Raw genomic sequence first — 27,419 nt, forward strand, 5'->3', positions numbered from 1 at the left:
GCCATATAATATAAATATTACTGTATTAATTTAATATTTTTTTCTAAATCAAGAAACATAATTCTTGGAGATTTATTTTTGTTTGGTATCCTAACATGATCTCTGCTTCTCAGATTGCTTCCTTAAAATAGGTACATGGATAGATAAATAAATCTCCATATGTCCATCTATATCCCTTCTTCATTCCTCCACTCTCTACTTTTAGTGGCTTTTTATAAATTCTTTCTCCTGCGGGCCATCTGAGCCTATTCTTTCTCAAATCTCAGAAATTAAATGAAAGGGACCTCTCAGGGAGGCAAGGCAGCACCATTTTTAAATATTAATTATTTAAAGTTTTCGTTCTTTGGAGGAGAGTATATATTAATATTAAGTGGATAGCCCGATCAGTGTGGCTCAATGGCTGAGCATTGACCCATGAACCAGGAGGTCATGGTACGATTCCTGGTCAGGGCACATGCCTGGGTTGGGGGCTCACTCTTTAGCAGGGGACATGCAAGAGGCAGCTAGCTGATTGATGATTCTCTCTCATCATTGATGTTTCTGTATCTCTCTCTCCCTCTCCCTTCCTTTCTCTGAAATCAATAAAAACATATTTTAAACAAATATTAAATAAATAAAAATGCTTCACATAAAGTGTTTTTAAGCATAAATATTGGATAACAGTACATTTTAGAGAATGACTATAGTTAAGTTAAAAAAATACAGAAATGGCTTCACTTTAATGTTATTTTTGGCTTACATAACAACAGGCTTTTTGCTTGACCATGCATTAATTTTGATGCAAAGCCTAGTTTGTCTTTGTGCATCTGTTCCAAATTTTTGTGTGAAGTATTTTTTCACTGTAGTTAGTGAAAATTACACTTTATATTTTATGTTAACTTATCATCTATTAAGCTGAGATCTCAAATTTTTTGGAAAAAGCCTTTGAAGATTACCTTATTTTTTAATGAAGAAACTTGATAGTTTCTTTTCTTTGATATGTCTATTTTTATCTGATGTAGATATTTAACGGTATGTGACAATTACCTTTGGTACCAGATTTTAATTGTAAAGGCTTTTAAGAAGTCTCCTGGATTCTGCATGCTTGCTTCAGAGACTCAGCTATAGAACCCTTGTGATATTGCTAGTCATTTACAGACATAGTGAGTTAAAACAGCGGGGCTTTTTTCTTCTAAGGAAAAATATAGTAAGATTTTGTTGAGGCCATAGATCTAATGTCAGGACATCTATCTTTACTTTTCTTTGGTCTCTTTGGATGTCTTGGGGAAGTCACTTCTTTTTTCTTCCGTTCTGAGATTGCAAAGTAAGAATGGAAATACTTGCTTCCTCTCTTTTTAGCATTGAGCTAGTTGTACTACAGCTGATGTCTGTATATACATATATATATTTTAAAGCCTGAAAATAAACGTAAAGTTCTTGCAAGACTTTGGAAGCATGAGTGAAAGTGCACTCTGCGTTAGAGTTGCTCACATTTTCCTCTGGCATCTGAAAGTTGTTCCCACGTGTTGATTTTGTCTGAGAATTGAGGGCATTGTTTCTGCCCACACAGGAATGTCAGTACCATTTTTTTTTTTTTTGGTGCTATGAATAAGGCTATCAGAATGTAGGCTCTCTTCCTCAGTGTTCTGATGATAATTTATCAGAAGGTAGAATGTGTCAAGGTCTTCTTGCCTTCTGTGTGTAGAGTACTGGCCTTAGAAATTCAATTTTATATTATTGCTTTCAACTGTGTTTTGTTTATTTACTTGATTGTTTATGTCTGCTTTCACCCACCAAGATGGTTCTTTTAGATCTCTAGTACCGACCTCTACCAGGTTTACTCCTAAAAGAGTTTCCAGTATCTTCGTTCTTATGGAGGACAGGGGCTTGAGAGTCTTGCTGTTCCCTGTGAGTGTTGTTTTAATTTCTTTCACAAAAACTGGTGCTAGGGCCATTCTTTTCATCCATTCCTTCCACAGTAGGATGTATATTCAGAAACACAGACAGAATTATCATTTGTATTTAGAGCACTGTAATAAAATATGATAACATTTGGATCTTAAAGGGATTGAATGTAATATAACATAATAAAATATGATTTATAAAAAGCACTGGATTACTCAGAAAAATTCATATAGGTGGCAAAATGACTAAAGTATTGGTAAATGATCTGTCATATAGCTGTTTTTATTTTTGTTTAATTATGTTCTGCAACAGAGTTAAACATTAACTCTGATAGGAAAGTTATGATTAGGAATATTGCTTAATTTTTAAAAACTCAACCTCAAGACAAAAGCTGCATTCTACCAATGAACTGAACTACATATCATAACTGTGTGCTTTATTTGCAAAATATGCCTTTTCACCTGCTTTGAAGTTGTGTCTGATTTTGTGCATCATCTCGTTACTCACATAGAGAGGAAATTTAATCTGAGTCTTATCATAATATTTTTATATTCATTGATCTCTTTCCATATTTCTGTCAGCAACAATTTAAAGAGAATCAAATTGGAATGGTCCACTAAGCTATTTTTCTATAGCACAGAAAGCCTGTGTTGAATTGTATGAATCAAATGTCAAAATTCATTCTGGGCAAATAGCTTACAGAGAATGTGCTAGCCTACAGAAGTTTTCTGCTTATGTTTTTGAAATAAGTTTTAATGGAAATGGTAATTTAAAAATATATTTTTTTTATTGATTTCAGGAAGTAAAGAGAGGAGAGAGAAAAAGATAGAAACGTCAGTGATGAGAGAATCATTGATTGGCTGACTCCTGCATGCCCCACAATAGGGACTGAGTCATATGCAACCCAGGCATATGCCCTGACTGGAAATCAAACCATGACCTCTTAGTTCATAGGTCGACACTCAATCGCTGAGCCACACTGGCTGGGCTAGTGTCGCCATTTTTTACTCCAACTTTTCTTGGCTTGGATTTAACTAGGAAATATTTTATCTTGAAAAGCTAGTATGTTGTTGGGGTTCAAATGAATTAAGCTCCTCTAAGCATTAGAGGGAGGTGGACTTCCATCTATAGTCGAGGTTGCAAAGAAAAATAAAATATAAATGCATAGATTCTATCTCCTGTTCTTTTCAGCCTGCTTTCCAAATTTTGTTGTCGCTGATTATATTCTCTTTCTCCTCTCCCTTGTGTTAAGAGAAAAAAATGAATCTGTGCATTTGCACACGTGCTACATTATTTTAGAATAGCTTCCTTAGGGAGCAGAGCTAAATATATATGTTCAATCTACCATTTTTAATGGGAAGACCACTTTCTACTTAGGAGAATTTGAACGATGAGCTTGAAAGTAAAGTGGGCCAGTACAATACAGCACATATCAAAGTTACCATAAAGCTTTCTGGATATCTATAATAATAAAAGGGTAATATGCTAATTAGACCGGACAGCTGAATGACCTTCCGGACAAAGCCGGGGCTGCGAGGGCTGAGGCAGCCGCTGTGGCTGTGAGGTGTCTAGATAAACTTTTATTTTACATGTATATTTAGTTGGGCAGAATGAAGGTGAGTCATAGAAGATGAAAGGATGGAAATGCTATTTCACTTAAAATGCATTTTTGGGGGGCATATAATAGGTATAATTTAATTTTTATTCACTTGGTTTGGGTCATTATCTTCTACATAAAGTGTGTGGCTTTGTTCATGAAACATTTCTGGATGAAGCATTGGTGATACTGTTGAGGAATAGGTTAGTGTCCAGAGACCCGAGGGCAGAGCCCGTGTCTCACACGGGGAAGCTGCGTTCTTGTGTTCAGGGCTGGATTTCAGTCTCATTTCCCTACAGTAAGAATCTGTTCTGGATGTGGTGATTCAGGGATGAAGCAAATGCTAATATTTCTGTAAAGTGTTACGGAAATTTGTAGCATGTTCCTTCTTTATAGTACATCATTTGACGTCACAGTAATTGATGGAATGAGGGTGGGGTGTTAAAACTGAAAAGCACTACATTGGTACTGTACTTCTCAAATTTAAAATGCACTTCATTTGAATGTTTTAATGTTTTGAAGTGTGGATTTCTAAAGAAACTTGATAATGATAATATTTAAAGTTTGCAGAATAAGCTCACAATATTGATGGAGGCCAATAGCATGTCCGAGGTAGGGGATGAGCTTCAATAAGATAGGACTTGAGGGAGTTTCATTGTGTAGGGTCTAGTCATCAGCTGTAAGGCACACATTAATTCTTTTTTTGTGTTTTTGTTTTTGTTAATCCTCATCCAAGAATATCCATTGATTTTTAGAGAGAGAGTAGAAGGAAGAGTGAGAGACAGGCATTGATGTGAGACACACACATTGATTGGTTGCCTCCTGCACATGCTTGGCCTGAGGTCAGGATCAAGCCTGCAACCAAAGTATGTGCCCCTGACTGGAATTGAACCCGGGACCCTTCAGTTCTTGGGCCAACACTCTAACCACTGAGCAAAATCGGCTAGGGCTACATTAATTCTTTATTCACTGTGCCCAAGTAAGTCCAACAGGAAAAGTGACCATTGCTGACTAGTCCTATGAACATGGACATATTAGAATTCTAGGAAATGAATTTATGTGTCAGGAAGAATTGATTAGTCAACTAATTCTTTATAATAAGGAAGTAATCAAATGATTCAGGTGATAATTTTAAGACTTCTTTGTGAACATGAAATTTAGACGAAGGAGGATTACATTAACATAATAACTAGTGTCTTCTATAGACTGTAATTGTGGAGAGTAAGTATATCTGGCAAGGTCAAGAATGACTGTTCTCTCAGGCCAGGTGCCCTTCTTCTGAGTAATACTGATAAACTTTCACTTTTCATTATTCCCACTCCCCCTCCTCCTCCAAGAAGCCTAGTTGGTTCCCTAGATTTCGACACAAACACACATCCTTTTTTCCCCTAAAATTTTACACATTCATCCCTGGCCCTCCTATAGTCATATCATTTCATACCTCACATGTGTTGATTTTACATCAAACTTTTTAAATTCTGCTGGAAATCTTATATTATTGACCTAATAGGCTTGGGATGGGAGTTAAATTTGGAAAGGAGAATGATTCGGCTGAAACTCTTTGCCATGTAAAAACATTATTTCGGTTGGAAAAGATTCCTAATTTCAAATGTCACATGTCATTTTCCATTTTGTGCAGAAGTAATATGGGAGGAAGTCTATACATTTTTTTAAATAGGGTTCTGAGTGCCCACTTTCCTAACTCAGGTCCAAAATTTTAAATCACTTCTTTCCATGTTATTTTTCTAATTCTTGTAGCTTTTCCCCCTTAGACTTTCTTGTTTCAACTCTACAATTATATTCTATTACCCTTTTGTAGTATTATATTAAAAAAGAAGTTCAATGCTTCCTGCCTACCTTGTCTGCCTCTAAAATCAAAATTGCTAATTCCTCAAAGGTAGCAGATCTGCCCGGCCGGCGTGGCTCCGTGGTTGAGTGTGGACCTATGAACTGGGGGGTCACAGTTCGATTCTGGTCAGGGCACATGCACAGATTGTGGGCTCCATCCTCAGTGTGGGAGTGCAGGAGGCAGCCGATCAGTGATTCTCTCTCATCATTGATCTTTCTATCTCTTTCTCTCCCTCTTCCTTCCTCTCTGAGATAAATAAAAAAAAAAATTTTTTTTAAGGCAGCAGCTCTTTTAGCTAAGTAATGAGAAGACCAGCAATTTGTGTGAATGACTTGAATGTGAACTGTGCTGCCTTCTAATAAAGATTTGCATTTCAAAAGAAACCTGTTCTCTCTAGAATCATAAGTGGTAGAATTTCACTAGTGAAGCGAAGGAAAGTGGAAAAATTAAGGCATTGTTGTGAGGGGGATGGGGCTGGATTTGTGGCATCTGTGGGTCAGGCGGATACATTGCTGGTAAGGTAGCCTTTTGGGGAGGCATACGTCGGGGCCGTGCTTACCCACACACTTCCTAACTTTTCTGCTTCTGAATCCCCATGTTTCTCTCATATTTGACAGTTTTTCTCCTCATATACGTAAATTAATTGATGGTATATATTTTAGGACAAGCAAAGGCTTAAAAGATTCACCTTCACCCCACCTCACCCCCTCCCCACCTCCCTTATGGTATGTGCTTTATGGTGAACACAGGCCTGGTCACTTTCTCTTCTGTTTTACTTTAGTTTGTCAGTCATCTACCAGGAATGCAAAACTTTTACTTAGGAAATATGTCCAGCTCAATAAAAATATTGTTGCTTCAGATCAATGTTTAAAAACTGAGATACCTCAAAATGAAATATATTTTATTCTCAGATTGCCCAGAAGTTGCTTGCCATTGAATTCAAAAATCAGAAATTGAGGTGATGAGGTATAAGGAAATTCGTTTCTAAAAAACTTCTCAAGACCTCTCTGTGTATCAGATCCTGTTTGTCTCTGTTTTACAATCATTATAAAATAAATATTGAAATAATTCAGATTATTCTGCATTAAAACTTGACTTCTACTTTGGTCATTTGTTAAAAATACTTTAAATACTCCTGGCCAGTATGGTAGAGGTAAGAATAGTTTCATTGAGCCTCATGTGTGATAAGATCTTTTGTCAAATGGCTGGCCTGTGTTTTTCTACCTGGTGATTTCTTTTTCAAAGTTAGTCTCAAATGTAGTTGTTATTAAAGATTGCCAGATAAATTATATTACCAGGCTGGATGAACCAGTCATTTTAAAAAAGGATTTTGAGTGAAAATTTGAGCAGTTGATGTATTATCCATTGGGACCTGCAAGGGATGAAAGGGATGTTGCCTCACCAGATTGAAAACCAAAAGGTGATGGACTTGGAGTGTGAGGGCAGGTAATCTTAAGCTCTGAGAGAAGCGATCTGTTTGCTTACCTTGGTGTCAGCCTTGCCTCATGGTCAGAATCCTCAGTTTACTTTTTTAACAATATAAGAGCACAGAGGATTTTTAGGACAGTGAAACTACTTTGTATGGTACTATAATGGTGGATGTATAATATCATTATACATTTGTCCAAACCCACAGAATGTACAACACTCAGAGTGAGCCCTAATATAAACTATGAATTTGGGTAATTATGCTGTATCAATGCAGGTTCACCAGTTGTAATAAATGTACTTCTGTGTTGGGGATGTTGATAATAGAGGAGGTTATGTGTGTGTGGGTTTAGAATATATATGGGGAAATCTATGTACCTTCTGTTCAATTTTTCTGTGAACCTAAAAGTAAGAAAAAAAAAAGTCTACTAGAAAAGTTTAAAAAAATGCAGATGCCCAGATGCCACATTTGAAGATTCTCATTTATGAGTGTGGTGCCAGTCTCAAGCATCTGTGCAGCCAGAGTTAAGAAAACTGCTTTGAAATGCTGTAGCATGCTGTCTGCCAAGGCAGTCCCTGGCAGAATACCTGCTCCTCAGCTATCAGGTGAATTCTTCAATCAGCTCCTTGTTGCAATTTAGCATGGCTGGTGGGGAATTTTCCCTCAGTGATAGGAAAGTGGTAGGAGACCCTACATTAGGACTGTAGGAGGTCTAATTAAGTGTCTGGGTTCACTCACTCATGTGGCAGCTGATTCCTAACTCAATTGATGGCTGAATTTGTCCGTTATGATTAGCTTTGAGCAATGCCCAGCATATAGTAAGGGCTTGAGAATTATTAGTTGCATTTATTATTTTCATTATATTTTAAAACCTCGATTATAATTTTGTAAGGATCTTATCATTTTATTTGAATTTTTGATGAAAATACTCAAGTGTTATACCTTGGATAAATTCCCAATATTCACATGTTTTATCAATACTTCAGTGTCTTGGAAGGCCCATGATGTAAGCCAACCATGTCAAACTCAAAGGCTAACATGGGCCAAATAAGCAAGGTTTAAATTTATGTGGGCGTAAAAAAACAAAAGCTTCAATTTTTATAGAAACGTAGGTTTATTTCGATAGAAACATGCTGAATACAAAGGGCTGAAATAAATGAGTAGTCGTTAACATAAAATAATAGAACATTTTAATAGAAATTAATATTTTTTCTTGAACATTAACTTACCAGACACTGAATAACTCCACAAATTAGTGTAACACAAATAAACCTATTTTTCTTGTTCTCCGAAAGCAAAATATTTCTTGTTGCGCACACCAAACAAGTCAGTCCAAGACTAATGACGTGTTAATCGGCTGCTAAAATAATCACTGCTAGTATTAGTGGAGAGAAATGGTGCACCTATGGTAAAGACTCATAAAGGACATGGACACAACATGATTATAGTAATCAGTCATTAGCGAATGTTGTAGTTCATTATTAATACTTATGTATAACAGGACATTGTAAAAATTAAGTTACGAAATTTTTATTAAAATGTTTCTTACATACCGTTATATTGGCTGGTCCACAAAAATATTCATTGTGGGCTGCATGCGGCCTGTGGGCCGCGAGTTTGACATGTTTGATGTAAACACATACCACTTATATATTAACGATGGTCTTCGTAATTTAAAGAACTTGCTTAGATTTTAAAAATAAACTTAGGTAGTACCACCAGTAAGAAAAACCTCCACGAGATTTAAAAACAAAGTACAAATTTTAAATAAACCAATCCCTAGTGTCAAAGGACTTAGGCTCTAGTTGGAGAGGCATTGGCCATAAACAGTTGAGTTAAAAAAAGAAGAATGTCACAGATGAATTTATTTACCATTAAAATAAACTCTAGAAATAGAAATACAGTTGGATTTTGCATATAAGAAACTGCAGGCTATTTGGTTAGAGCAAATGAAGATTAGATGATTCTTCCGCATATGCTACAATACTATTCCATTAAACTTCTATTTCCAAAGGAAGGCATTTAAGGGGCCATGCTTTATAAAGAGCTGAGCAACTGACATGTATTAGAACTGAGAGGACTGTTTATTATTCCTTATCATGTAGTTAAAGCCAAAACTATGATTTCTGTATAAAATTTGTGTGCAGATATTTATATTTCATAAACAAATGTGGTTTTATTAAGTTTCAATTCCATCACTCTGGGAGTTTTGTGAGGTTTTCTGCAGCTCCATTCCAGAGCTTAGTTTGGGATTTCCCTGTAGTCAGCATGCTGGTGAGAAGAGTAGGAACTGGTTTTTGGAATGCAGGCCTGTTCTGCAGTGTGGAAATAGAAGTCCTTTGAGAGGGTGCCCCTCTGGTCAGCTAGCTGATTCTTGTGTCCTGAAAACATATGAAAACCTTTGGGTTTCAGGAAAAAAATGACAACCACCTTAGAAATATAGAATGTGCTTATAGATGAAGATGAAAAGTTTAATGTTTTATCTTTTAAAAGGAAAAAAATAGCATTTGTTTGCCTTAGAGGGCAAAAGACCATAGCTAATAATTAGACTTAAATTTGTGGCAACAGTATACTTTGCTTGCTTGTTTGTGAATACTATCAATAGCAGATTTTGTTGTTGTTTTTGCAATTTTCCACATAGCATAAAGATAAAATATCTTTTTCTGTCTTGTTTGTGAGCACAACTTAACGGTTGCTTATGAGAGGAATTGTGTGCTCAGTTAAGAATTTTAAAGCATTTCAAAACCTAGCAGACTGGGGTGATGAAAAATCATTCTGTTTGAATACTGCATTTAAACTTGAAAACCCTTGCTCATGAGATAGTGTCTTACTTATCTATATATATAAAAGGCTAATATGTGCAGTGTCCCCTCGGGAGTTTGACCAGGAGACTGGGAGTTTAGTTGATTGCTATGACTTGTGCTGACCACCAGGGGGCGGCACAGAACGAAGGACGGCCCCAGCCAGCAGCTGGGAAAGGAACGCCCTGGGCGACAGCTGGAAGGCCCCGATTGGCCCTGATTGCTGGCCAGGCCTAGGGACCCTACCCATGCATGAATTTCATGCACCGGGCCTCTAGTAATGTATAAGAATGTCAATGCCTGGGTCCTTGAGGAGTTAATTATTTAAAGGAGAGCGTACCAGCTTCTAGCTACATTAGGATTTCTTTTCAAATTATTGCAGGATGCAGTTACTAGAGGATATTGTGCAGTCTGTTCTGGCCTAGTGTTTGTTTTTGTGTTAGTAACAGCCTTTTTATTTTATTTTTAGCATTTAAAACTATGTTGAATAGTATTTTATGTTATTCATGTCAACAACACTGCAAAATTTCCTCAATGTTCAATCATAATTCTTGAATCCTGTGGAATGGAAAAGAAATAGGGATTCTGTAATGAGCTGTGAGAGGTTTTTGTTTTTTTTTTCCATTCCCTTTTATAGCTTAGTCTTAAAGGAATACTACATAGGAAACATTTCTTTTTATGATTCTTTGTAGTGATTTATAACAAACCTGCAGGCTTACATAGCTTTGATAATGCATGCTTGTCTGTTTGTCATCAGATGTACATATATAGTTTGCCTAATCATTAATAAAAAATAAGTGTGAGAATTTTTCATCTGCTCAAAAAAAAGAAGATACATATGTATATATATGCACATGTATTGTGTCTGTATATATCCATTTATTTTATTGTGTTTGTATATATCCATTTATATTATTTCTACATGTTTATATATTTTACATATAATATACACATTTATTTTTCTTAGTATAATTGGAAAAACTTTAAAAAAATTAATTCATATTAATGATCAGGAAATCTTTACTTAAAATCTTCCTTTACTATAAATGACTCATTGACTTCTGGAATTACATTATTAACAAATACAATTTAAGTCATTGGATGTGGTCTCTTCCTTTATGTTGGGGTCTAAGTGAATTTTGGAACACAGTTGTGTTGACAGCTCACTCAGATTAGTAGGAAAAGAATGATCTGATAAATGATGGCCTTAACCTATTAGAGACACTCTTTTCCCTTCTGTATGGTTTTCTTTGATTTCCTCCATCCTCCATGACAATGTATCAGTTATGTTTGCTCTTTACATACCTTCCTTTCCTTGGCCTTTCATATTTGCATAGTGTAGTTTAGAACTAGCACAAAATTCATAGTTCCGGGGCTGTAATGTATGGATCGCATTGTGTACTTCCCAGCATTGTTCCCTTGGTACACAATAACTGCAGTGTGGAGGAACCTACATGGAGACAGTGATGGAGTTTTATAAAACACCAGTGGTGTGTGGCGTCGACTGCATTCTGCCGGGTAAGCAGTTGCGCAAATTCCTTCAAGTTGAGAGGCCTCCAGAAATGTCATGTTTTGGCCTCAATAATGAATGCCACAAATAACAGCACAGGCACAGGGGACTTTCCTCGGCGTCTCAGATTCCAGCCTGCCTTTCTTCAGCTAGATCTGCTGTACATTGCTTTGTCCTTTTTTTTTTTTTTTTAATGTTCCCCGAAGCTAGTCTTTTAATCCTTGAATAATATACTTTAAAGTCATCTAGATTGTCTTGTTTTGTCTCTCTCCTTTGGATATCTCTAATGTATTATGCAACCTTTTATATTTTTACTTGAACTTATTGGGGTGCCATCCTATAATAATAAAGAGGTAATATGCAAATTGACCGTCACATCCTCACACAAGATGGCCACCCCCATGTGGTCACAAGATGGCCGGCAGGGGAGGGCAGATGTGGGTGATTAGGCCAGCAGGGGAGGGCACTTGTAGGTGATTAGACCAGCAGGGGCGGGCAGTTGGGGGCAAACAGGCCAGCAGGGGAGGGCAGTAGGGGGGGACTGGGCCTGCAGGGGAGGGCAGTTGGGGGGGACTGAGCCTGCAGGGGAGGGCAGTTGGGGGGACTGAGCCTGCAGGGGAGGGCAGTTGGGGGCAACCAGGTCAGCAGGGGAGGGCAGTTAGGGGCAGCCAGGCTGGCAGGGGAGAGCAGTTGGGGTGACCAGGCCTGCAGGGGAGGGCAGTTGGGGGCGACCAGGCCTGCAGGGGAGGGCAGTTGGGGGTGACCAGGCTGGCAGGGAGGGCAGTTAGGGGTGACCAGGCCGGCAGGGGAGGGCAGTTGGGAGCCATCGGGCCGGCAGGGGAGGGCAGTGGGGGGCAACCGGGCCAGCAGGAAGCAGTTAGGCATCGATCAGGCTGGCAGGGGAGTGGTTAGGGGGTGATCAGGCTGGCAGGCAGAAGCGGTTAGGGGCAATCAGGCAGGCAGGCAGGTGAGTGATTGGGAGCCAGCAGTCCCGGATTGTGGACTGGCAGTTGGACTGGCAGTCCAATCTCACTGGCAGTTGGACTTCCCCCGAGGGGTCCCAGATTGGAGAGGGTGCAGGCTGGGTTGAGGGACACCCCCCCCCCCCCCCCGCCCAGTGCACAAATTTCATTCATTGGGGCTCTAGTTGGTTAATAAAATTATATAGGTTTCAGAGGTACAATTCTATAATACTTCTGTGTTCATCACCCTAAGTCAAGTTTCCTTCCATCATTTTATGCAGTCTTTTTAAGGAAAAACAATCTGATATCGGAAAAGTAAGATCAAAGGACTTTTCTTTTTTACGTTTTTAACCCATTGATTTTATATTGCTGCTCAATGGTGTAATTGGGGTTAGGGAGAGGCGGGGTGGGGGCAGCGGGGATGTTGGAGACAGATTGTAAAGCTTATTGGTATTCAATATAGAAAGTAAGATTTCTCTTTGAAGTGTACTAGGCAAGTTTGCCTAACAGTTGCATGGTTTTAATTGTTTAATTACATTACCAGATGGAGATTTCCACAGGTTGTACTATATAAAGATCTGCCTAAGAAGGGATACAAAGCAGAGGCATGCTTCAGATCACAGGAGGAAAGTAACAGTGAAACGGTTATCTTAGTGAAGGAAAACGCCACTGTTCCTTCTGCCTGAAGGTGGGACATTGCCTGCTTGCAGGGCCAAGGGGCAGATTGGCTTTTCTGCTTTTGTCATTCCTCTACTTCCCAAGACATATTTGGAAATGCTCTATATTACTAAGGAAGAGATTAAGTACAATGTAGAATTGTGAAAATAAAATGTAGGTCTGTCTGTGGCTGTTCTTCTCCAGAATCTATTTGGCAGTGTGTGTTTGGTGTAGTTCCTTGAATATCTTTGGGTTGGTAGTCCATGAACTAGATCTTGCAGATTGCATAAGACTAAAAGTCAGAAGGCCTGAATTCTAGACTTGACTCATTTGGCACTGAGCCATTCTACCCGGCAGATATCTTGGCCTACTGGTGAGCTAGTTACTCAATGAGATGCTGCCATAGGAGGCATACTTTTGCTTAAAAAAACTCAGTCTCCAAAAGTAATGAATCTCAAGGAGTAGAATGTAAGAGTAAGTAGCATAGATGTGAAGTAAAGTGGTTGATGGAGAAAGATGAATATTTTGAGATTGTAATAGGCCTCATTGGGAAGGAGTATTGAGAGAATTGTCTAGAGATAGGGTTTCAGCAGTTGGGAATAAATCTTGGTAAAAAAGAAATTTAGAGTATTTTTTGGTAAATCAGGAGTCCATTTATATTATAATTTAATTATTACAGTTTTTATTTCTAAATGTTCTGTTTTATTCTTTTCAGAATCCGCTTTTCTGATAGTTTCTTTTCCCTTGATATTTTAAAATTTCATTTATTTCTTTAAACATATTAAATATTTTGTGTTCTATACTTGGTAGGTAATTTTTATCATCTACAATCTGAAGATCTGATTCTGATACTGTGTCTAACTCTCAATAATAGCAACTGGTTTCCTTGTGTTTGGTTTTTTAATTATATTTGTTGAGATTTTATCTATGGAAATCATTTGCTTCTCCCAGACAGCTGGGCACATCCAATCCTGTACCAGTTTAGACTGAATTACTTTTCTTGACATTTTTGAATAAAAAAGAAAATGTTAATGCCAGTACCCAAATCTGCTTGAGGGCCAGATCATCATAATTTGCTACCTCCTTTTTTGAGCTATGCTCTATTGAGTAGTAATTCTGCTGTGGAATAAATTAATAAGTGTTTTACTTATTTTCATCTAGCAAGAGAAAATAACCAAATTTAAAGCATGTATATGTATGGGAACTCTGAATACTTGAGACTCAGAGACCCCACATGTAGGAGAGGTTCAGAGACAGAAAGGGGATTGAAGTATATGAGACATCCTGAGCTAGGGAGGAGGTAATGCACCTTGAGGGATTTCAAAGGCCATTGAAGGATGATAAGAGAGCAGATGTTTAGTAAGTTTGCCCTGGCATATAGGTGTGTCAAGAAGTTTATCCCTGATAACCTTGTTTATGGATAAGTTCTCTAATTCAAATTCTAGGCATAGGGTGAAGTTTCTGCTTGAGCCTGTGGCTAAAGTTGCCCTTAGCACCAACTAATCTGCATACCATAGAGGCATATCTTGCGGTGACTCATTCTGGACCCCCAGTTCCCTCTTCTGAAACTTTCATTCCAGAAGTTGGGTTGGTAGATTATTCTATATTTCATTAAACCAGTCTCAGTCTTGAGAAAGATAGTGTGGGGTTTTAGCCAAATAATTTTGAGAAGCATCAGTTTGAATGATAAGACACAAGTTTTTTGCATCATCATACAACTTCTCAGGGTATCTTATATGCAAATATGAGTTTTGATGCTTAGTAGTTGTATATGGTAAGCAGAAATTTTCTTGTCCTACTCTGCTCTCCTTTTTGGGGATGTGGGTATAAATATGGAGTATCTCGTGGGACCAATGGAACATACTTTGGTGAATACAAGTCTGCTTCCTGATACCCTTGGCTTTTGCTTACTGCTTCTCATTGTCTTTCTCTTTGTGTTTGTACTACTATGCTCTATGACTTTGTGTGTGTGTGTCTTGTATTTAAACTCTATGCTGGAAGACGTATCTGGTAATCTTATCCCCATATTAGGACATTATATTTGGGTAGAACTATCTCATAGACCACTGATCATTTGTCTTTGGATCAGTTGGACAAGGTACCTAGTTATGTCCAAAGTGGTAGGTTAATAGGACTTCTGGGGATGGTAGGGAGATGCTTCCTGTTTATTTTCTGTCTTGTCCAGTTGAATGTAAAGTTCCTGAGACCATGTATATCTTATTTATTGTTGTTTCCCCAATATCTTGCCGTAGGAACTGATACATATTAGGTATTAGATCAGTATATTTTGAGCTTTTTAGACTGGCAAGCCCTTGTGGACATCCAACAGTAGGACAGTATATCTATTAGTTATATTGCATGGCTTGTCCATTATGGATGAGTTACTTTTTTCATCTTATTGTATCCTACAGTATCTTTGAAATAAAAATCGGCTGTGTCAAACTTTAAACATCCAAAGTGAAAATTAAGTTCTTTTGAATATGCTGTTTATCTGCCTTAAAAAAAAATAATTTCCTTCTAAGATTCTTTTCAGATGTCACAGTCTTATTGAAACTATGATTTTTCTCACATTCTCATTCCATTCTTGGTGTTCCCATAGCACTTTGTACATTCATCTTTCAACACATGCATCACAGTATTGTTGCATTTTTTGTCTTTCCAGCCAGACTTCATTGAGGGTGGAGATGCTGAATGTAAGCTTAAATGATATGTGTGTGCAGTTAAGATCTTATCAAGCATTTAAAATAGCTGTTTCCTGGAGAGGGAAGGAGAGAATAGTGGAGAAGCAATCAGCATCTAGAAGAAGTTTGGGCATTTTTTAAGTGTAGGCTAGTGACAGAACAGTTGGGAATGAAATTCAGCTGTGATTATGACACTTAGTTTGGCACTTGGACATATACTATTTTATTGGCTTAATCTGACCCTCACAGTGTGCTGTGAGACAGCTGTGATCTCACTTTACACTTGATTAAGGCCACTAAGTAAGTGGTTTGTTCATTGTCACATTCTTCTAGTAAACAGTAAGGTGCTTATACAATGTTGAATGAGGGAGGGACTGGGTCTGACACCAGCTCACGCTGATGCCGCACTGTGCGGCCCAGCCTACCAACACCACATTGTGTTGGGATGGTGTGTTCTGGGTATGTTTTCCTCTTAATCTTTTAGGGGGATTCTGTGCATGAGAGCATGTTTCTATTTTTGAAACAGAAACCAGTGAGAAAGTATGATTTGTTAACAAAAATTGACTTTACACCAATGTTGGAATGTTTCTTTGAACTGCTGTTTAAATTTTAAGACATCAGTTGTCTTAAATGTCTTTTTACCCTAATTTCAAATGGCATCATAACCAAATGAAATAGTATGAATCTCCTTTAGACTGTCATATTTCTTCACTATGCCTGCAGCTGCTTAATTTCAGTAGTTGGCTTATTTGAAAGTAGTTGTTATTTATAGTCAGGTTTCATAGAAATGATAAGTTTATTTGAGAACTCTGATTAAAGATCAACTTCTTATAAGCTTCCATTGAGTTGTTAGTGTGCCTTATAGTAGATAAAATGTTCCCTGTGACTCATTTATACTTCTTAATAAATGCATAGTGGGTGATACCTAAGTAGATAAATGTGGCAGGAGCTATAATAGTTTGCTCCCTTTATCATCTCAGATAAGTAAAGTTCCTAAATACACAGCTGGAGCTGAAATTATAGTTATGGTCAGTCATTAGGAGCCTCAGTGGGTTAAATGTCACCTCGTTTAAAGTATGTTACGTACAGTTTTTTTAGTTGATTCAACAGGTTTTGTTTTTTTCTAGCACTTGTGTTGGGCAGTCTTCTCACTGGAGATTCAGGAATGAGCAGTGCTGTTGAAATTAATGTGAGAGAAAGCAAATTCTATCGTAGATTATTGATTGCCTTTAAAATATTGTTTGTTATTATTTGCAACCAAATCTCACATCTACTCCCGGCTCCTATAAAGAAGAGACAGTGGATCTTACTGCACATTTAAGAAAGTAACTGTCATGATTTGAGCCACCTTCTCACAAAATTAATTTAAAATACTTCTAAACTCAGGGTTTCAATTATATAGATTAATAATTGCATGTAGATCAAATAATAAAATTCAGAACCTTTCATTTTAAAAGCTTAAAGCAAAGTTTCATATAAATGAAATTAGTCATTTTTCATGTTATAAAACCCATAGCTTATAAATAATAGGAGCCAATATTGATTAAGCACTTACTATTTGCCACACAGTGTTCTAGGCTCTGTATGTATTACCACTCATTTAGTTCTCACCACACCCTTTGTGGTAGATTCCTTATCCTCCTTTCATGAATGTGCAGATTGAGGCAGTTGGAAATTGTATCTTGTCCCTGGTCACATAGCTTGTAAATCATGGGTGGGGAATGTCCAGCCCTCGGGCCATATAAGGCCCTCAAAATCATTTGGTCTGGCCTTGCCAAGGTACTAGGCGTAAGTTAATTAAGTGTTACCAAATATAGCAGGCTACTTTTTAAGTTGATAATTTTGTATGGCACATGAATGATGTTATAAATATCCAAAATAGCCCTTGGCAGAAAAAGGTTTCCCATCCCTGTTGCAAATAATGGAAATGCAATCAGAACTTCGGTTTTTGGAATCCAGATCCCAATACTGGTATTTACTTTTCTATAAATTGTATGCACTTTAAATATGTGGACATATCCTATATAATAAAAGCCTAATATACTAGGTGTCTGACCGTTTGACTGTTCGACCAGTCACTATGATGTGCACTGACCACCAGGGGGCAGACTCTCCAACTGGTAGGTTAGCTTGCTGCTGGGGTCCTGCCAGTCGGGACTGTGTGAAATGGGCTGGACATGCCCTGGGGCCTTCCCACGATCCCTCCCCGGCCCTGATTGTGCACCGATAGGGTCCCTCAGCCTGGCCTGCACCTTCTCGCAATCTGGGGGCCCTCGAGGGATGTCCACAGGCCAGGCCAGGCCAGGCCAGGCTGAGGGACCCCACAGGTGCATGAATCTGTGCACCTGGCCTCTAGTAAAAACATATCTATCTTAAATATATTTAGTGATATAATTTTCTGGATCTTGAGATAATGTAATCTGTGGCTTTCTTCCTCTTTTCTCTACTATTTGATATAATCTATTTTTTTAAAGAAATCTATATATATAAAAGGCTAAGTGTCCATCCATTCGACCGGTAGCTATGATGCGCGCTGACCACCAGGAGGCAGATGCTCAATGCAGGAACTGCCATGACGCACACTGGCCATTTAAAAATAAATGGCACCACAGACCTGGCACCGACAAACCAACATTCGGCTTTCCCCAAGTGAGACACAGGCCCCACCACCACCCCAGAGCGACACCCCACCAAATCACAGCCAATGCTACCAAGACCCCATGGTGCAAAATGCAGCCCACAGCCCAGCTCAGCCCAGAAAAGGTTGCTGTGGGTGCCGGGTAATGACATCATGTAGCAACACCTGGCTTCCTCTTCCTAGCTACTAGCCTCCTTGGAGTTCAGCCCAGGAACCCAACTTGCTTTATAGCCAGGTGCAAACATTTTACAGTTTAACGAAATGTTTGTGAAGCATTTTCATGTGCCTCATCTCATTTGATCCTCACAGAAGTCCTGGGTTAGATAGATAGGAGACTCTTTAGAATTCTATTTTCTTTTCATTAGCCAGAAAACGGAGATTTAGAACATTTAGAAACTTGACCTGACTGAAAAGAAGTAAGAAATGGTGGACCTTGAAAATGACTTTAGGTTTTCTCACTGCGCAGGATATAGTCAAATACTGCTGCAGTTAAATATTTTACCCTTTGTTCTTCCTTCATGACCTATAATAATAATCTGCTTCGTGTTAATATTTACTGCTGTGTTGCTGACAATTACCTGGAAGAGAAGTTGGGGTGCTTCACTGGGCTGGAAAAAGTTCAGCTAAATCAGAAAGCAGGTCTAATTAAGCAAGCTTATTCTATATCTATAAAAGGCTAAGCTGACTCACACATGCACAATAAATATAAAGCTCTTGTTGGCGCCAATTGAACATGTGTGTTTCGATCTGTCATTGTCGATCATGAATTTGGTTGACACTTCTATTATAGAGAAAGGGCGAATGGCAATATTAAAATATTTCTTCTAATTAATTTCCTTTCAATGTGCACGAATCTGTGCATTGGAACACTAGTGTTCCTATAAAAGGTTTAATAATAAAAGTTTCAGATTCTCCTTTGCAAGCCTTTCAGGCATGAATTTCTTACCTCTGCTCCCACAAGGAGGAGGAAGAAAAGGTTAGCAGAGAGAAACAAGCCCTTGAATTGAGTTTCTGTGAAAAGTATCTTTTGAAACTTCTTATCACAGTCATACTAACTTAAAATTAAAGTGTCTTTTATATCTTACTGTATTTTTATAGATACATGTGTGGGAAACATTAATTTTCACACACTGGATGAATTTACAAGCATACATTTTTATAGTGGGAGGATATTCATCTCAAGGATGAAAAAGTATGATGGCTTGTTCATTTTTCACTTGCAGTCCAGTGGCTGCTTACATCATTGCAGCGGCAGAAGGCCTGTGACCTGACCTAGCAGTTGGGCATTCCCAAGGGTGTGCATCTTAATTGGAAATGAGTCACCACTTTATATTTTGCCATTGATTAGACAATGAGCTTTCTTCTGTGGCTGTCAAAGGCCTTTACATCTCTGTTGATAGCAGCTTCTTAAATTAAAAAACAAAACACAAACCAAGACAAAAACATGTTATATTCATAGGGGCAGCTGATTCATTGTCCTGGTTTCATTACATAATATTTTAAAACTTTGTTCTAAAGAGTGAATGCTATATCATTCTTGAGAAAGAGCATATCTTATAATGCGAAAAAATTTTATTCTGCAAATATCACAGAATGAAAATCACACCTACAGCTCAGCCCATCTAATAGGATAAATTGTGTTAGGATACATTGAGTAGTAATGCTAATGATTTTCCTGGAGGGAAGTATACCTTGTAGATATGACATGAGCCATGTTGAGGAACTGAGGGAATCAGTTTGGGCATATTTTTATACATTTTAAAAATAAATGAACTCTTAGCACTTTACTTTTTAGTCCTTTTACATTTATATAGAGCATCAGTAAAGCACAGAGCTTTTGTCTGATCATGCATTCATTTTAGAATTTATGCTTTGTATTGTTATAAAAGGTCAGAAAACAAATATACTACTTTAAGCTAAATAATGTTATATAACATGATGCCCTTTATTTATAGTACTCATGGAATCTTGCTGCTTGAAAAGTAAAGATACTATTTCTTTTTCCTCAGAAACGTTCTAAGGGACAAGTATTATTTGACAAAGTGTGTGAACATCTCAACCTCTTGGAGAAGGACTACTTTGGACTTTCGTTTCAGGAAAGCCCTGAGCAGAAAGTAAGTAAAATTTCAGGTTTTTCTATATTGTCTTAGAAAAATACTGTATTTTTTTTTATTAGTGTAAAATTTAGCTTTAAAACAACATGTTTTTATTATGACACTAGAGGCCCGGTGCACGAAATTTGTGCACGGGGCGGGGGTGTCCCTCAGCCCGACCTGACCCCTCTCATAGTCCGGGAGCCCTCAGGGGTGGGAGGCGACCAGTGATCAGGGGAAGACGATGCTCCCATCACACCTCTGCTGCTGCCACTGCCGGCAGCGCAAGCCTCGGCTGGCCCTGGCAGGGCTAAGGGGACTGGGAGTGTGGTAGTCAATTAATTGCATATTCCCTTCTTATTGATCCTATGGAGGTTTCTGCCTGACATCAGAAATGTGTAGAGATTGTTTCTGCTCCAGGAATTTCCCAAGATACTAAGACTAAGATATAATGACTCATGCTAATTCAAGGAACTTAAGGGCTTTTCAGTTACATCGGTAAATTAAAGAGAGAAAAATTAACCAGTCCTGACAATTCACAGACTTAACCTATAGACTTTTGTCTTAGTTAGTTCCGCCTTTTCTAACAAAGTACCTAATGGCTTATAAAGAAGAGACATGTACATCTTATAGCTTAGGGGGCTGGGAAGTTCAAGATCAATGTGGCAGCAGATTCGGTGTTTGGTGAGGGCCCACTTCCTGGTCATACAGTGCCTTCTTGTTGTGTCCTCAGATGGTGAATGGGTCAGGGTGTTCTCCGAAGCCTCCTTTATATAATCCCATTCATGAGGATTCTTCCTCCATGATCTATCAACTCCAAAGGCCCCACCTCCAAATACTCTCTCATTGAGGATTAGGTTTCAATATATGAATTTTGGGGGTGGGGTACAAACATTCAGCCTCTAACACTTTCCTCATTGTTAAGAAAGGACTTTATCTCTTAGTGTGTCACTTTCTCAGTCTTAGGACTTAGATCTGGTGAAGCTATTGGGTGTAGAAGAGTAAAGGTTTGGTCCAAGGTTGCAACCTAAAGTGAAGCCCTTTTAAGTCTGTAGATGGTGGCGGTGGACAGACACACTATGAACATTCTGACTGAGGATGCCCAGAGCACTTTGTCCCAGTGAAAGGAGTTCCTTTCTAATATGGAACATTCACATCACAGTCAATAGAACAGAACAGTTAGGAGATGAATATAGGCTATAACTTTTATTTACCCACATGCCATCATTGTTTGTATTTATATGTCCTGGTAATGAAATACAGGATATAAGGATGATAATTATATATGCATTAAATTTTCTTAACTTGTTTAGTTTTAAATCCTTGATACGTAATTTGTGGCTTAATTCCACATTTAAAGTAAAGACAATTAAATTGCATGCCTGCTTGCTGAATAGTATGTGGGTGTTCTTATTAGACCTCTATTTAGAATATTTTTCTCAGAAGTAATAACATATTAGACATTTGACTAAATAAACTAGGCCCTCTTTTTAGGCTTTACATTATAAGGTGGTTTTGATAATGTTCCCAATCATGCCCTTCTGTTGGCCCTCAAAGCTGCAAAAGAGAGAGTGATGGGAATTTGGCTATCATTGTCCACTCTTTTGAAGCAGGCCCTCACCAAATACTGAATCTGCCAGCACCAGGAGGGGCAGACTACTAAAAACAAGTAAGTGGATTGCTGTTGCCAGGCCTGTGGAGACTGTAGATTTTACAATTGTGATGGCAAAATAATATATATATTGATGTTTTTCTCTAATTGCCACCTGCAACCTAGGTATGATAGTGGAGAAATGGAGTATTAAAGGGGTTCCCACCTGGCTGGTATGGCTTAGTGGTTGAGCATTGACCCATGAGCCAAGAGGTCCCGGGTTTGATTCCCAGTCAGGGTACATGCCTGGGTTTTGGACTCAATCCCTGGTGGGGGGTGGTCGTGCAGAAGGCAGCCAATCGATGTGTCTCTCTCAGCAGTGTTTCTATTGCTCTATCCCTCTCCCTTTCTCTCTAAAATCAATAAAAAATATATTAAAAATTATTTTATTTTTGAAGTGGTTCCAAGTTGGCTATGTTCATGGGGGTTATGGTAAGAAGACAAAAGATTTAGAAAACTGGAGATACTGATGAGAGAGTAATCAAGCTGATTATTCACAGGGTCAGGGAGGAACATAACTGAAGCTGAAATGGGCTGATAGGCTGGGAGAATTGGCTAGGGCCAAGGGATGAAAGACCAAAGAAGTTAAAGAGGAGGTACAGTGGGAATAAATGGGTAGAAAACTTAAAAGGAGAGGGGATAATTGCACCTGAGAATGGGATGATGAAACCTAATGAAGTGGAGAGCTTTGTGTGATGACAAGACCAAGTGTTGAGTCATGAAAAGGATGGCTGAAGTGAAGAAGTTAAGGTCATCAAGGCAGAGAATATTAAGATATGGTTAAGCTTGGAGGTGTTCACCATAGTATTCTCATTAACAAAAAAAATGCTAATGCTAAATAAGGATCATAATTCCTTGTTTACTTTGGAGTTTCTCTTATGAAATGGGAGATGAAAATGCTCACACATTTAGTCATACACTTTGTTATCTAGGCTTTTAGAGCATTGGGAGAATAAACAGTGGGTGACCTTTCTGAAATATTCACTTTTTAGAAAATTAATGTGTAAATGTAATTGGCAATATATTTAATTATTCATATATAACCTGTTTGTTTTTATAATTTTTGTATTGTATAATTTTGTTGTTGTTGCTGTTTGTTTGTTTGTTTTTAATCCTCACCTGAGAATATTTCTTTTGTTGATTTTTAGAGATAGTGAGAGGGAGTGAGTCAGAGGGAGGGAGGAAGAGAAAAAAAGAGAGAAACATTGATTTGAGAGACACATCCATTGGCTGCCTTCCATAGATGCCCAACCCAGGTGGAAGGTCGAACCTGCAACCCAGGTACTTGCTGTTGACCAGAAATTGAACCCGAGACACTTTGGTTTGAGGGCCCATGCTCTAATCACTGAGCAACACTGGCCAGGGCAAGTATTGTATAATTTTTCTATTCCTTCTTGCTTGTGTAGATAAAATTCAGTCCTTAAGACATCTAGGTAAAAGTACTCTTATTTTTCAAACATAGATTTGTATTGTATCCTATTTTCCTCAGAAAATTATTACCATTGTAACAACTCAGTTCAGTCCAATTTTCTTTGAAACTCATGCTGTTTCAACAATAAGATACTATAGGATACAGAAATTTAAACTGCTTTCTTTTTCATACTCAATAACATCTGTATTTATAGAAACTTCAGTCACTTGCCATTTCACCTTTTTGTAAAGTAAAGGTGAGGGTAAAGCCATGATTATTTGTGTGAAAAATTTCCATGGAGAGAAAAATCTTAACTTTCTTTTGATTTAGTGTAGTACTGTGTTGGGTCTTTCATGGTTGAGACCTTGAGTTGGAAGCCTTTCAATTTACTCTAAGTATGAAAATTTATCATTATTTGTGTTAGAACTTTTTCATTTCTTTTGAGAACTCTTGTGTAAACTTTACTATGGAAAATGTCATTAAAAATATGTGGAATCAAGCACTTTGTTACTGCTGTTTTATATATGAAATTCCAAGTCCATGAAGTTCTTGTATTCATTTCTACATAGAACCACCAACAAGAAATTTGGACTTTCTTTAAAGGGGAAAAATACTGTCTTGAATTTTCATGTTAATTAGGTTTGGCATCTGGCCCTGGATTATGATGTCATTTTGCTTCAAGCCATATTGAAAGAGGAGTTTATTAGAAGTGTAGTTGATATCCACAGCTAACTTTATGAAAATTGATTAAAGTGTTTGCCTCATAGCCAGGCTATTTTCCCCCAGAAACTAGAACTAAAAACTCAAATATTAACCTTTTTTGGGGGTCAGATATAAACTATTTAGTAAAAGTCTTTATTCAATCCAGTTACACCTTATAACACCACAGACAAAAGTTGAGTCACATTCTCCCAGATGCATTGTGAAAGATTCACTGTAATATAGAAAGCCTGGAACTTTTCTGCTTACCACCAGTATTGGGTAGTGTTCTCTTAGATCTACTTTAGGCAAAGGTATAATAAAGGGGATCTGCTTTGGTGCTGTAACTTCTTAAGGGGAGATGCAAAATTACTCTTACACTTTTAACATTTGGTATTACAGTGTGAGTTGGGTTAAATTTAATTTCTCTCACATGGCCAAATTGACAAGCACCAAACGTAAGTGAGGAAGACACGGCTAGGCATTTTGAAGACTTCTAACTTGGGGATCTCAGCATCCAGTCTGAAGGGGAATTAGAAGATAGTTTCTTGAGTTGTTATCTAGGTCTAGTGTGGTGAGTGGCCCTGGACAGGCAGCTGCACACTCAAACTGCTAATGGGACTCTGATAGGGAGGAGTTCAGAGAAACACTTAGATGTGGGAACACAGAAGCAGTGACATGCTAGTGCTTTCTGCAGGAAGCTGTCAACAATTAGAATATATAGCCAGTGAAGGCTGGGCATCTACCTGACAAGACAGGCAAAGCTATTTTCTCCCTACTTCCCCCTCCATCCAACCCCGCCCCACCCCCCACCCCCCCACCCCCAGGCCCTCAGGACACTATTGTCTATGTCCATGGGCTATATATGCATATAAGTTCTTTAGTTAATCCCCCCTCCCCCCAGAAGGGATATATACCAAAATTCGATTTCGATTTAATTTTATCATTGCAAAAAGAACTTATCTGTTAAGGACATTGGGCAAAGTACTTGGTCTTCAGGAAAAGAACTATCCTATGAGGTAGATGTTACAATCCTCATCTTGCACTTGAGGAAATTGAAGCTTAAAGAAGCCAAGGAATAAGCCCAAGTTCACACAAAAGTTGGTAGAAAGCCAGAATTTGACTCCATGTATTTCTGATTCCAAAGTCTATAAATGTGGCAGCCAAATCTTTAAAAAATGAGAATGATGCATCATAATCTATAACAGCCGTTCTCAACCTGTGGGTCGCGACCCCTTTGTGGGTTGAACGACCCTTTCACAGGGGTCGCCTAAGACCACCGGAAAACACATATATAATTACATATTGTTTTTGTGACTAATCACTGTGCTTTAATTATGTTCAATTTGCAACAATGAAAATACATCCTGCATATCAGATATTTACATTACGATTCATAACAGTAGCAAAATTACAGTTAAGAAGTAGCAACGAAAATAATTTTATGGTTGGCAGTCACCACAACATAAGGAACTGTATTAAAGGGTCGCGGCATTGGGAAGGTTGAGAACCACTGATCTATAATGATGTGTGTACATTTGTGTCATTCACTTTTTCCACCTTTTTGTGTCTGCTTCTTGATCCACCCAGCCTCCTCCTCATGTGTCAAAACCAAGAAGTTTATTATTTATTTGTTAAAGAGTTTTATGTTTATTAAATAGACTTGTATTTCATATTAAATCATTTTAAGTCATATTAAATCATTTTTGTTTTTTACTTATGAGTTTTATTCCTAGGCCATAAAATTATATCCCACTCATAATCTAAGTATTCATTAGATTTCATTATTTAAATAAAAATAAATTGATGAAATAATAGAATCTGTGGTCTTTTAAAATGACCACAACATTGGGAGGGTGGTGGTAGGAAGCAAGCAATGGGCAGATGTAACTACTGGTTGCTTAAAACTGTGTTATGGAGGATACAAGTAATATGGTCTGTCCTGACCCTTGCTAAGTTGTACTGGGGACAACTTGGTGGAAATGGAGCTTATAGTATGGAAGTGAGTGTGCTTAGCAAAGGGGATACCTGTTTAGCAAAGGGATAGGTGAATGAATGGAAGGGATCACTTCTGCTGCTCCTACTTGATCACATAAGGTAAACTCTGCCCACTTAGTTTTTGGATAGGGGTCTTAATAATGTGGCTGGCAATGTTGTGGAAGGTGGCCTGAGAATGACACCGAGTCTGACTTTGGCTGGCTGGTGCATAGAAACTTGTCCCTCGTGGTCTAGTCTACAGACCTCTTTTGACTCCATGCCGTGCAGAAGCTGTCAGGTAATTCATACAAGGGGTTGGTCTTCTGGTGAGAAGGGAAGTTGCCAAGTGGCTGGGACATTAAGTTATTCTGGGGGTCACAGAAGATGATCCTCTATCATCTATCTATCATCTTCCTCCTCGAACAGAGAGGCTTTTTTCCTTTCTCTTCGGTAGCAAAGCATCTAGATCACCTGTCACCTAATGAAGCAGGAGGTGCAGGAGGGGCTTTCTCAGTCTTTACATAGTTTCCCCTCCACTCTCTTTCTCTGTGTTAATGTTCTAAAGGATGTTTTTTTTTTCTTTTTGGCACTAGGCGACTCTGGTTCAGTTTGGTTTTTTTTTTCTTTTTTTTTTTTTCTGTAGTTGTTACTTCCTTGGATTAAATGCCCCAACACATTTGATCCTTCTTTGCCCCTCCCCGAGTCTCTCCTCTGTCTGGGCTAGAGACTGAATGATGTGTTTTTCTCATTTTTGTTCACTCATCATAGCCGGCCATTTGTGAGCCAGCTGTTGTTGGGACAGCAGCTGCAGGCCAAGGAGACTGAATGCCAGGCTCTTTTCTAAGAGGAGAATTAGAGCTTTCCTCAGTGTCACACTGGAGGTACCATTAGAGGTTTCCACTGGTCCTTCTCATATTGGGCCACGCAGCTGGGACACCAGTGATATGAAACTAGACCAAGCTCTGGTAGTTTTTTATTGAGAGGTTTGAATATAACCAGTGTTAGGACAGAGCCATGCACACCTTGGTTGGGTCCTTGCTGCCCTGAGCGCAAGCTGTGACAGGTGTCGTGAAACCCACAGGGGTCTGTGCAGCTTTGCTTTCAAAGCATCCTGTTGTTACTACTTTCTTATTTTGTAAGTTAATGTCTGTTGTACTAATTCAATATCTTGTTGAGACAGTAAGCTATTATTTTCTACATAATAAACATTTTAATTGTTTGCTTTATGTGTCTAAATAAAATTCTGTTTAAATACAGGTATTATTTGGGGTACTTACAGAATGAATGAAACTTATTATACAGCCAATTATTTGAATTTGATTACTGTATCTCAAAAAATGTACTTGTTCTCTTGTGTTAATGAAGATAAAGTAACTCTAACAATGACTTGTGGATAAGGTGGGAGCAGTATAAAAAATAAAAACGCATAAATTTTTTTAGATGGATCTTTTGCTTATAGCTTTGAAAAACAAATATTTAATGTCCTTAGGCTGCTTGAACTCAGTGGTTCAAGTTTGGTCTTTTCAGCTTTAAGATGTTATAATGGTTTCCTAGAATCTTTTTATGTTAACTTTCTCAAA

The 27,419-nt window shown here is 38.2% G+C and overlaps 1 protein-coding gene across 3 annotated transcripts in view; it reads left to right on the forward strand.

The window, feature by feature from the left end:
• The window catches only part of EPB41L2 (erythrocyte membrane protein band 4.1 like 2), a 188,022-nt gene that overhangs the window by 94,211 nt on the left and 66,392 nt on the right, over positions 1-27,419 (forward strand). For all 3 annotated transcript variants that reach the window (XM_081094579.1, XM_081094580.1, XM_081094581.1), the window contains exon 4: positions 20,018-20,122. In XM_081094579.1, coding sequence (XP_080950705.1) covers positions 20,018-20,122 — 105 coding nt within the window. The remainder of the gene's footprint in view (positions 1-20,017; positions 20,123-27,419) is intronic.

Source organism: Myotis nattereri, assembly GCF_964212035.1.
Source record: "Myotis nattereri genome assembly, chromosome: 6".
NCBI classification, from domain to species: Eukaryota; Metazoa; Chordata; class Mammalia; order Chiroptera; family Vespertilionidae; genus Myotis; species Myotis nattereri.